Source organism: Coenobita brevimanus, chromosome 88 (assembly GCF_032717465.1).
Source record: "Coenobita brevimanus isolate Jiangsu-jjx chromosome 88, ASM3271746v2, whole genome shotgun sequence".
Lineage (NCBI taxonomy): Eukaryota > Metazoa > Arthropoda > Malacostraca > Decapoda > Coenobitidae > Coenobita > Coenobita brevimanus.
The window spans coordinates 11,028,251-11,039,638 of record NC_137041.1 but is presented as its reverse complement, the minus strand read 5'-3'; the positions used below and the strand labels follow the sequence as shown (position 1 = coordinate 11,039,638).

General features: G+C 41.4%; 1 protein-coding gene across 1 annotated transcript in view; it reads right to left on the bottom strand.

Annotated features, from left to right (window-relative positions):
- Nucleotides 1-1,733: 1,733 nt before the first annotated feature.
- LOC145411181 (glutamate receptor ionotropic, delta-2-like) overlaps nucleotides 1,734-11,388 on the bottom strand; it is a 12,210-nt gene continuing 2,555 nt past the window's right edge. The window contains exons 4-10 of the mRNA XM_080281236.1: nucleotides 10,747-10,902; nucleotides 9,741-9,796; nucleotides 6,252-6,444; nucleotides 5,150-5,305; nucleotides 3,842-4,029; nucleotides 2,549-2,703; nucleotides 1,734-1,801 (exon numbers count right to left, since the gene is read on the bottom strand). Of these exons, the coding sequence (XP_080137362.1) occupies nucleotides 1,734-1,801; nucleotides 2,549-2,703; nucleotides 3,842-4,029; nucleotides 5,150-5,305; nucleotides 6,252-6,444; nucleotides 9,741-9,796; nucleotides 10,747-10,902 (972 nt within the window). The remainder of the gene's footprint in view (nucleotides 1,802-2,548; nucleotides 2,704-3,841; nucleotides 4,030-5,149; nucleotides 5,306-6,251; nucleotides 6,445-9,740; nucleotides 9,797-10,746; nucleotides 10,903-11,388) is intronic.

The window sequence follows — 11,388 nt, the reverse complement described above, 5'->3', positions numbered from 1 at the left end:
TCTGCTGCATTTCTTGATGGTGATAAGATATTGGTCAAGAACTTAAAAGATCTTTGTTTAGTGTCGTTGTTTTTGTTTTTGTTATTACTGTTGTTGTTTTCTTTAGTAGTATCAGTCAGTGGTGTGCGATAAACAGGGGCGCAATTAGGGTTTTCAGAATGGGATAGCCAAGGGGCGACCAAACTATGCTGTAGGATAGCCCAAGGAAAACTCTTCATGGGGTCTGGAGGTAGTCCCTGGAAAATTTAAGGGCTACCCTGGTGTGTATAGAGATAGACCTACATAGTCTGGGCTAGATTCACTGGTAAATTACTTGAGGAAAATAATACATACACTAATAGCCAGCAATTCCTTGACACGTGTGAATATTCGAATTAATGAGGCAAGATGCCCAACTAATACACTATTGTTAATTTATGAAGATTTTAAGGTTCTGACAGAAGTTATGATGCGGCGTAAGGGATCGATTGGTGTCTACTCACATACAGGTAATTAACACGACTGTATAATTATAGCTACGTGAATGGTGAGTGTCTATGGCCGACCTTTGAGGAAGATTCAGGGCATCTCTTGTTTACCAGTTTGTTGTTGTTTTTGTTGTTGTTGTTCTTGTTCTTGTACTTGTTCTTGCTCTTGCTCTTATTTTTGTTCTTCTATTTCATCTTCTTTTCTTCTTCTTCTTCTTCATTTTATTATTATTATTATTATTATTACTATTTTTTTTATTATTATTATTATTAATTTTTTCCATATTGATATTAATTTGTAACACTTTTTTAGCTACCAGTTTGATTAAAGATACAAGAAATTTACAGCAGAATATAGAGATGTAATATGGATAAATCGATAAGGGGAAAGTGCCACTGAACCTTGCATTAATAACACGCTAGAGAATATAAAGGTGTGAAAAACTAAAACAAATTGCGAAGGAAAAAGTTTTACAAAATCTCCGTATAGGAGTCTTTGTAACACCTCATCCTTTGCAATTTATTACCAGTCTTTGTAACACCTCATCCTTTGCAATTTATTACCAGTCTTTGTAACACCTCATCCTTTGCAATTTATTACCAGTCTTTGTAACACCTCATCCTTTGCAATTTATTACCAGTCTTTGTAACACCTCATCCTTTGCAATTTATTACCAGTCTTTGTAACACCTCATCCTTTGCAATTTATTACCAGTCTTTGTAACATCTCATCCTTTGCAATTTATTACCAGTCTTTGTAACACCTCATCCTTTGCAATTTATTACCAGTCTTTGTAACATCTCATCCTTTGCAATTTATTACCAGTCTTTGTAACACCTCATCCTTTGCAATTTATTACCAGTCTTTGTAACATCTCATCCTTTGCAATTTATTACCAGTCTTTGTAACACCTCATCCTTTGCAATTTATTACCAGTCTTTGTAACATCTCATCCTTTGCAATTTATTACCAGTCTTTGTAACACCTCATCCTTTGCAATTTATTACCAGTCTTTGTAACATCTCATCCTTTGCAATTTATTACCAGTCTATGTAACACCTCATCCTTTGCAATTTATTTCCATTTTACACCTTGATATTCTCTTGTATGTTATTTATATCGTTTAAATATCGACTTAGTTTGCATCACTAACATACAAGTAGATACTGGTGCTGAATATGGGGAAATAATCGCCGAGGAAGATATGTTGCGAAATCTTCAAAGCCGCGCACAACACGACCCTGTGTATGGTATCGATATCGCGTTCAGGCCGAGTGACGAAACAGCCGATGCAGCACCTCCAGTAGGAACACGGCTGCTGTTAACACTAGACCTGCCGGAGTGGAGAATGACCTTGATTTATGTGCCATTTATTTATTTATTTAATTATTTATTTGTTTATTTATAGCCAGACGCCTTAATCCAGGAGAGAGTGGCCACAGAAAAATTACCTACATGTCACCGTTGCCTTCCCCTATCAGGCCTCCCTCCCTTCAACTCTCACCACCTTCATTCATATACCGTACCTGTCCACCTCATCTCCCCATCTTTTCCTCGTCATCCCTTTTCCCTTCTCCCCCTCTACCTTCTTTCATAGACCTCTCCACCCCACCCCTCTACCTTATCCATGCCTCCCTCTTCCCCTCTCCCCCTCATCGCTCATATACACTCTCCTAGTCAGTCTCTCATTCTCCATTTTCTCTACATGACCACAAGCCAATATCAGTATCAGTGTGCGATGGCTTGTAGAGAGTCTGTTTTGTATATAAGATTTTTTACCGGTTTGCAATATTTTTTACGAACTTAAAAATCAAGTGCTTAGGCTATATTTGTCACCAGCATCACTTGAATCTTCCTAACTTACTTTATTAAAATCTTGACTACCGTATTTTATTTAAACAATGTGTTGCTTCTGCTGGTTATATTATCTCAGTTTCTTAATTTGAAAACTTATCTTCTACTTTCCTAAGAACTTGTGCCTCTTAGTTAAACGTGCGTTGCTTAAAAAAATAAATGTTACTGTATTCACTGTATTAGGTGCTTGGCCACTTATTTTGTTTTCATACCAAGCGTTGTTTACCTGCCGCATAGACGCAGAAGGTGCCATAGAAGTCGGCGAGGTTGAGGGGCCTTAGGATATTGTGGTAGCCTTGGTCTGTAAGGCAGATGTCGTAGCCTGTGAGGGACTGGAAGCGAAGGTAGTCAATGATCCCGAATTCCTTGAGCTGACGAATGCTGTAGGAGGAAGAGTAGTGGTGTGAAAGAGACTTGCTGACTATACCCCTTCTACTCTAAGTTGGCCTAAAATTGCCATCCCTCCAGCTCAAATACTGAGTTGTAACAATTAACACTCGAACATAGTGCTAGTCAGGAAGAAGTGCTCTGGAAAGGCTGTAGAGACATGACATTGCCTTTTTCTGCCACTGAGCTATGTGAAATAAATTGCAAAAGGACAAAAATGTGGGTCAAGTTAGAGTAAGAACGGTATAATGGCGGTAGTGTTAAGCAATCTGTGTATCTATGGCCTGATGTTTTAATTCCGGAAATGGTGATCACAAGCGAATTTCCTTCATTGTCACCCTGTCTTCCACTGTCAGACAGCCCTCACGTCAACCCTCACTCTCCTCTTATAATTATGCCTCTCCACTGCATCTCTCTGTCTTCGGTGTCCCCCTCTCCCTCACCCTTTCCGCCTTATTCACATACGGTACATTCTCTTAGTCGCTCATTCTCCATTCTCTTCACATGATCACGGCATCTCAAAGTTCTCCTCATGCTTTCCTGCGCTCCTTCACATCCTTATTTGATTGTCTCTCAGGTAAGGAAGTAAAACGACGTTCTTAAAACGGATTCTCGTAGGCTATTCTAAATGGCTCTGAATATTTAGTAACACTTCATTCTCCGTGAATCATCCAGCACATTACACCCCATTATCCTCTTGAACATTACTAATGCATACTCTGTCGATATTAAAAGAGAGCATTAAGTTGTGATATGCAAAATAAATTACTAAGGAAGAGGTGTAACGAAACCTTCTATGCCGCCTCGAAGATGGCCCCAAGTAAGCTAAAATGTAGACAAACGCCCAGTTTCTGATTCTTGTCATTATTGTGGCACCAGACTCTGAAATGTGAACCCAGTGGACTGCAGGTCTAAACTGCCCTTCTGCAGTACACCATCCTCTGTTTGGGGGATAGAGGAGTAAGTGAGAAACGTTTGCATAGCTACCCAGACTGTGGAGCAGCCTGGCTATACCGGTGCCACCACATGAAGGCACCCCTCCCCAGTTCCATTTCTGATACCAATTAATAGATAAATAATTGAATAGATAATAGGTAGATAGATAAATAATAACGAAGAGAATCAGACTTACACGTTGTCCACTAAAGGTTTGAGTGTGGAGTTCTTAGGGAAGCCGAGTCCTACGATGGTGGCAGCAAGGAAGGGTTCGTCCATGAGGTAGTAAGGGCAGGTCCTGGTCTGAGACGAACATAAAGAGAGAATACGAGTATTCTTTTTGCGCGTCCGCACCAAATACTTGCTGGTGCTGGCGGGTGCAGGCTGAATTGTGCATCACAATAACCCAAATCATTCATGCATTGTAACTATACTCTTTTTAACTCCAACTTGGCCTAAAAATGCCTTCTATTCTTCATAGTAATAAATTAACACTAGAAATGATGATAGTAATGAAGAAGTGCTGTGAAAAGGATGTAGAGCCGTCGCATTTTCTTTTCCAGCTACTGACCTACATGAAATAAGCTGCAAAAGGACGGAAGTCTAGGCCAGGTTAAGGTGAATGAACTATAGGAGGAAATTTTTTGTCATTTTCCAGCCTATAATCCAGTAGTTGCGGGGTAGAAGATGACAGCTCAGCATCATTTCCATAGCACTTCTTCGTGACTAGTACCATATTTACAGCTCATTATTCAAGATGGGGATGTAGCAGTTTTGTGCCAATTTAAAGTGAGCAGAGGATAACTGGGTTGGCATTTCCCTTCATTATTTCGAAACTTCAGAAATATAAAGGAAACAAATGGCTAAAAATTTCCCTCTATCTATCTGTCAGTCTGTCTATCTATCTATCTGTCAGTCTGTCTATCTATCTATCTGTCTGTCTGTCTGTCTGTCTATCCGTCTGTCTATCTGTAGCCAGACGCCTTAATCCCAGAAAGCCACAAATGAATAGCCTCCATGTCATTCTGGCCGTCCCATCTCCAACCTTCCCCCTCCCCTGTATCATATACCTTTCCATCCCATCTCTCCAACTCATCCTCGGCTTCCCCCTCCCCCTCCCCCCATCTCACTTACATACTCTCTCCTAGTCATTCTCTTAGTCTCACATACTCTCTCCTAGTCAGTCTCTTAGTCTCACATACACTCTCCTAGTCACTCTCTTTGTCTCACATACACTCTCCTAGTCACTCTCTTAGTCTTACATACACTCTCCTGGTCAGTCTCTTAGTCTCACATACACTGATCTAGTCAGTCTCTTAGTCTCACATACACTCTCCTAGTCAGTCTCTTAGTCTCACATACACTCTCTTAGTCAGTCTCTTAGTCTCACATACACTCTCCTAGTCAGTCTCTTAGTCTCACATACACTCTCCTGGTCAGTCTCTTCGTCTCCATCATCTCCACGTAGCCAAAAGCGTTCAGGAAATTCTGCCCTCATCTTTACCTGTGAGAAAGTGTTGTGGATGATGTTCTTCAGGGCGAGACTGCTGCCGATGATAGCCAGACGGCCCGCCCTCAGGTCCCTAATGCCCCTTGGGATGTCATTATGCACTGTCCAATGCTCCCTTAGACTCCCCAGTACGCTGTCCGCCGGGGCTTCCTGAAATTTGTACGCAGCACTGTAACTCCTACGTCCCACCACCTCAGACGTACCCTACTTTCGCCGGTACAGCTGGTGAAATATGTATCGTTACAGGTGGGTTCTATGCACGCTGCACTGAAACTCCGTCCCATCACCTCGTCTCCCATACTTTCGCGATGATATTGGATAGTTGATGAAAAGTGTACCGGTATCGTTAGTACTGAATTGTTAGTGTACCGGGATTGTTAGTACTGAATCTTTAGTGTACCGGTACTGTTAGTACTGAATCATTAGTGTACCGGTATTGTTAGTACTGAAGCGTTAGTGTACCGGTATCGTTAGTACTGAATCGTTAGTGTACCTTCTTCTCCTCCTCCTCCTCCTCCTCCTCTTATATGGGGTTCTATGTGGGGTCGTATTACATGATCGTAAATGCTCCAGCTGACTACTTTGGTGATGATGATTATGATGATGAAAAATTTCAGATTCTTACACATCCCATCGAGACAGTGTGAAAAAGATTACAATGGAGATAGTATTCTGGGTTGCCTAGGACGCCTCTTAACACCTCATCCTTAGTGATTTATTTTGCATATCACACCTTAACATTCGCCAGTATGTTACTTATATCGTTCTAATATCAACATACTTTGCACCAAGGAAAACAACAGGAGATTATGAAAGTGTACTGAATAAATCGATCAGGAAGAAGTGTTAGGAAATCCTCAAACGTACTCAAAATATCGCTTTATCAACACACTTTGCATCAGTAAAAACAGTAGCGGTCTCTACACCCTGAGGCCGTGTCCATACTATTTCTATAGTTGGACGAATCTTAACAACAACAGTAAAAACAGGAGGTTGTTAAGGTGTGTTGTACTTAATCAGTCGGTCAGGAAGAAGGGTTACGGCAGGGACCCCAAAACTACTTAACATACAACTAAATCTCTTCCGCACTACCCACCTCTATGGAGCGATGCGCCATGGTTCCCCCCGACACGCCTCGCAAGATGCTACTCTCCGCCAGCTCTCTCACGTTGTTGAAGGGGAGACGGTAGATGGGGGCGATGAGCATGGCCTTGAGGTTGGAGCGGTAGACGGTGCTGAGAATGAGAGCCATCAGCAGCCACACTCCACACACCACACGCAGGGGGGAGCTTGTAGGTTCCCGTGGCCACGCTGAGAGAGAGAGAGAGAGAGAGAGAGAGAGAGAGAGAGAGAGAGAGAGAGAGAGAGAGAGAGAGAGAAGACGAAGGATTAAATTTATTCTCTTCGACTGTGCGCTGGAAATGAGTTATATGAGAGGAGCATGTGGAGGTACGTGGAGAAACAGACGAATGAGGAAGCGTAGGAGAGTTGTAGTAACAGACAGACAAATGAGGAAGTTTAGGAGCGTTGTAGTGACAGACAGACGAAAAGCGTAGGAGTGTTGTAGTGACAGACAGACGAATGAGGAAGTTTAGGAGCGTTGTGGTGTTGATGTGGAGGTAATAATAATTCACGCACACATCCCAATTTCACTCATTTCGGACAGAGGTTGTATTTCTAAATGCAGTGGGTTGTCCTTTAAACTCGATGACGTACTTCTTCTCTAAAAAGTCCCATTCTGCCCTAAAGAGTTTCAGTTTGCCCCAGAGTGTTCCAGTCTCACCTAAACAGTCTCAGTGTCCCCTAAGAAGTCCCAGTCACCCCTCAAAAGTTCCAGTCTCCCCCAGAAGTTCCGGTCTCCCCCCAAAATCCCAGTTTCCTCTCAGTGGTTCCCAAACTTGGGGCCATGGCCCCCTTGGGGGCCATATATCAGAAGGGGGCCATATATCAGAATGTAGGGGGCCATAAAATGAACCGAAGGAGTTTAGCGAGTAGGTAGTCAGTGGAGAGAACTTACACAGGTTCAGTACAGGTTTGTGCAATGCCTTGCTGCCAGACACATAAGTAATACGTCCTTTTTTTTTTTTTTTTTTTTTTGCCTGTGTAATTACCTTTTTTTTTTTTTTTTATCTGATTCTGTGTTGTTGACATAAAATAAGGCATAGAGTTGTATTAGGGGAGTAGATAATTTAACTCAGTCTAATTCTAAGGCTTCCTAAACTATGGATTCTGTATGATAACCTGGTCTTGAATCTTGAGTATCAGCAAGGATGTTCACATTTTTCAGTTAACTATCCGTTCACAGTTGCAACATTGATCACCGTGTGCGCCTTCCTATATAATCAGTTTGTGCCCACATGTGAATACTTCAATAATTATATATATATAAGATTCAGCTAAGACAAAATACACATCCCTTTATTAATACTTAACAAGAGAGAAAATAACAAATGGAATCAATAAAATTACAGGATTTGCTAGAGTGATTTTTATATGGACATGATGAGTGTAGGACTGTAGTGTAGACAGTCACTGTAGTCATGGGTTATGGTTGGGGAAGGGGGGCCATGGACAAGGATCATGTATGAAAAGTGGGTAACGACCAGAAAAAGTTTGGGAACCACTAAAGTTCCACTTTCTCTTACGCCACTTTTCCTTAAAACAGTACCGAACCAGCAACAATCTAATTTACATCTACCGGTGCTCGTAGATCCCTAACTCTAGTACGGTACTGGCTGAACAAGGGTAAAGAGAAAACTGACTTTGTCCTGGAGTCCAACCGGCAATCGAACTAAGTTTCTTTCTGTTGTTATTCATTTATTTATATTTCTATCCAATGATTGTTTTCTGGGGTACTTCCTTTACTAATATTTTACACTATTTTTTTTTTAGTAATCGTGATAATGCTGTAATAATTTCTGTTTGTATTAATCCTGATACAAGTATAATACTTTCTAGGCAGCTGTATCTCAAGAATAATGACAACCAAATTTCAGCTCCCTCCTCCCCTCCAAAACAAAATCCTGGCTGCGCCCTTGAATGAAACTGTTAATTGTCCTGATGATGCCTAATCTTTCCTACCTTGGGCCAGAGGAGCAGCCAGGGTCCAGGTGAAGGAGGTAGTCAGCATCCCTGTGTAGTCTTCATTCTCGCTCACCTCTCGTTCAATGTTAATCCGTTTTTTCTCTTCCTGTTTTCCCCCTTCCTGTTTACCCTCCTTCCGCTGTCTCTCAGTGGGTTCTTCCTCGTCCTGCTTCACGTTCATTCTACGGTGATCGCAAGATAATAGAAGTGGCAGTGACGTGGGAGATATTTCGTGTGTTGGTTATATCCTCTACTCACTGGATAAGATTGAGCGATTGGGTAGGGGGACTGTGAGGAGGAGATGAGAAAGAAGTGGGTGTATTGGTGTGTGTGTGTGTATGTGTGTCTGTGTGTGTGTGTGTGGAGGATGGGTATAATTGGACTGATGGAAGATGGATAAGGAATGGATGACTGAATACCGGTATGTGGATGATGGATAGATGGATGGATGAATACACAATATACTAATTGGTGTGTGTGTGTGTGTGTGTGTGTGTGTGTGTGTGTGTGTGTGTGTGTGTGTGTGTGTGTGTGTGTGTGAATAATCCTCACATATACTCAATTACATTTAAAAAAATATTCAGCAATTACCGATAACGTTCCAACAGCCTTGTTCTTGACCACAGTACTATAAAGATGCCAACGAGAACCATAAGCATCGACATCAGCAGCAGAAACCACAACTGAAATGAGCACCTGAGTTAAACACACCTGAAATGACCACCTGAATTAAGAACACCTGAAATGAACACCTGAATTATGCACACCTGAAATGAATACCTGAATTAAACACACCTGAAATGAATACCTGAATTAAACACCTGAAATGAGCACCTGAATTAAACTCACCTGAAATGAATACCTGAATTAAACACACCTGAAATGAATACCTGAATTAAACACACCTGGAATGAACACCTGAATTAAACACACCTGGAATGAACACCTGAATTAAACACACCTGAAATGAACACCTGAATTAAACACACCTGAAATGAACACCTGAATTAAACACACCTGAAATGAACACCTGAATTAAACACACCTTAATTAAACACACTTGAACTGAACACCTGAATTAAACACACCTGAACTGAACACCTGAATTAAACACATCTTATTTAAACACACCTAAAATGAACACCTGAATTAAACACACCTTAATTAAACACACCTGAAATGAACACCTGAATTAAACACACTTGAATTAAACACACCTGAAATGAACACCTGAATTAAACACACCTAAATTAAACACACCTAAATTAAACACACCTGAACTGAACACCTAAATTAAACACACCTCAATTAAACACACCTGAACTAAACACCTAAATTAAACACCTGAACTGAACACCTGAATTAAACACACGTGAAATGAACACCTGAATTAAACACACCTGAAATGAACACCGGAATTAAACACACCTGAACCGAACACCTGAATTAAACACACCTTAATTAAAAGCACACCTGAAATGAACATCTGAATTAAACACACCTTAAATGAACATCTAAATTAAACACACCTGAACTGAACACCTGAATTAAAGACACCTGAAATGAACATCTAAATTAAACACACCTTAAATGAACACCTGAATTAAACACACCTGAAATGAACATCTAAATTAAACACACCTGAACTGAACACCTGAATTAAACACACGTGAAATGAACACCTGAATTAAACACACCTGAAATAAGCACACTTAAAATTTCTTCATCTCAGATTTCCTTGACCTCAATTTGTCCGTTTAAGATTTAAACGCAAATTCTCGCATGTCTATCTGTCTATCTGTCTACTGCTTGACGCTGCTTCCTGTGAGAGATGGCCTCGATTAAAACGGATTTACAGGCTTCTCTCTCTAATAATTAACAGTGACACCTCTTCTTCCTTGCGACACACAGCCACCCTCCTCCTCCTTATACACTATCGCACCTTTGTGACTGTCCTACGCACTTGCATGTTAAGTCCCAACACTTGTTCCTTTCCCTGTAATTCACTTCCTCTCCGTCAAGTTCTTCCTCTGCCTTCCTCCTTCTTTCCGATTAGGCGGTAATTCTTACAATCTTTCGGTGTGTTCATCGTCAAGTACGTACAAAAAAGTCATAAAGTGTTGACTTTAGAAGAACTGTGTGTGTAACAATACATAAAGTATTTCAAAACAGATAGGCCACCCAGGATACTATAGTGAGTTTACTCTAACTTGGCCTAAACTTGCCATCTTTCCATCTTGAATGCTGAGTTATAACAATAGCTTAACACTGGAAATTGCTGCTAGTCATGAAGAAGTGCTACGGAAAGGAGATAAATCTGTAATATTGTCTTGTCCTGCCACTGACCCAAGTGAGACAGGCCACAGGAAGATGAAAATCTAGGCTAAGTTTAGGTGAGAATAGTATAGGAACTTTCATTGAACTATATGAATAACCACAAAATGAAAAAATAAAAAATAAAAAAGAGAGGCCAAGTTCTGGTGAAAATATAGGCGCTTGTATCTTACGTGTCCAGTAAATGGCCTCGTGAATCCAGCCAGATCGGACTTGAGCTGTGGCCTGGTGTAGATGATGGTCTGGTCGTCCATAAACATCACCTCGCTGAAGTCCACATACTGGGCTCGATTCGCACCCAGGGTCAGCATCGTAACCAAATCCACCTCCTGTACCGGGAAGAAATGGTGTGTGTGTGTAATTCACCGGGTCGGTCAGGATCACTTGATGGTCGTGATCGTCAGCTTTTACCTTCCCGGAAGGGAGCTGAGAGCTCATATAGTCCTATCTAAGGGAAAGGCTGTGACCTTCACACACGCACACACTCGTCCCCTTGCTCAAGGGGGACAGTAACCACCCATTTCGTCAGTGAAACTTTTCGCAACCTGAGCGAGGCGCGAACTCCCGTCCACCAGTTGGCAAGCGAGAACGTTACCACTGCACCAGCGAGCGGTGTGTGTGTGTGTGTGTGTGTGTGTGTGTGTGTGTGTGTGTGTGTGTGTGTGTGTGTGTGTGTGTGTGTGTGTGTGTGTGTGTGTGTGTGTGTGTGTGTGTGTGTGTGTGTGTGTGTGTGTGTGGTGATGAATTAAATGAAGATCTAAATTTTTATTGAAAGAAAATGTGGGACTTATATGACAACAAACCTCATGAGGTCT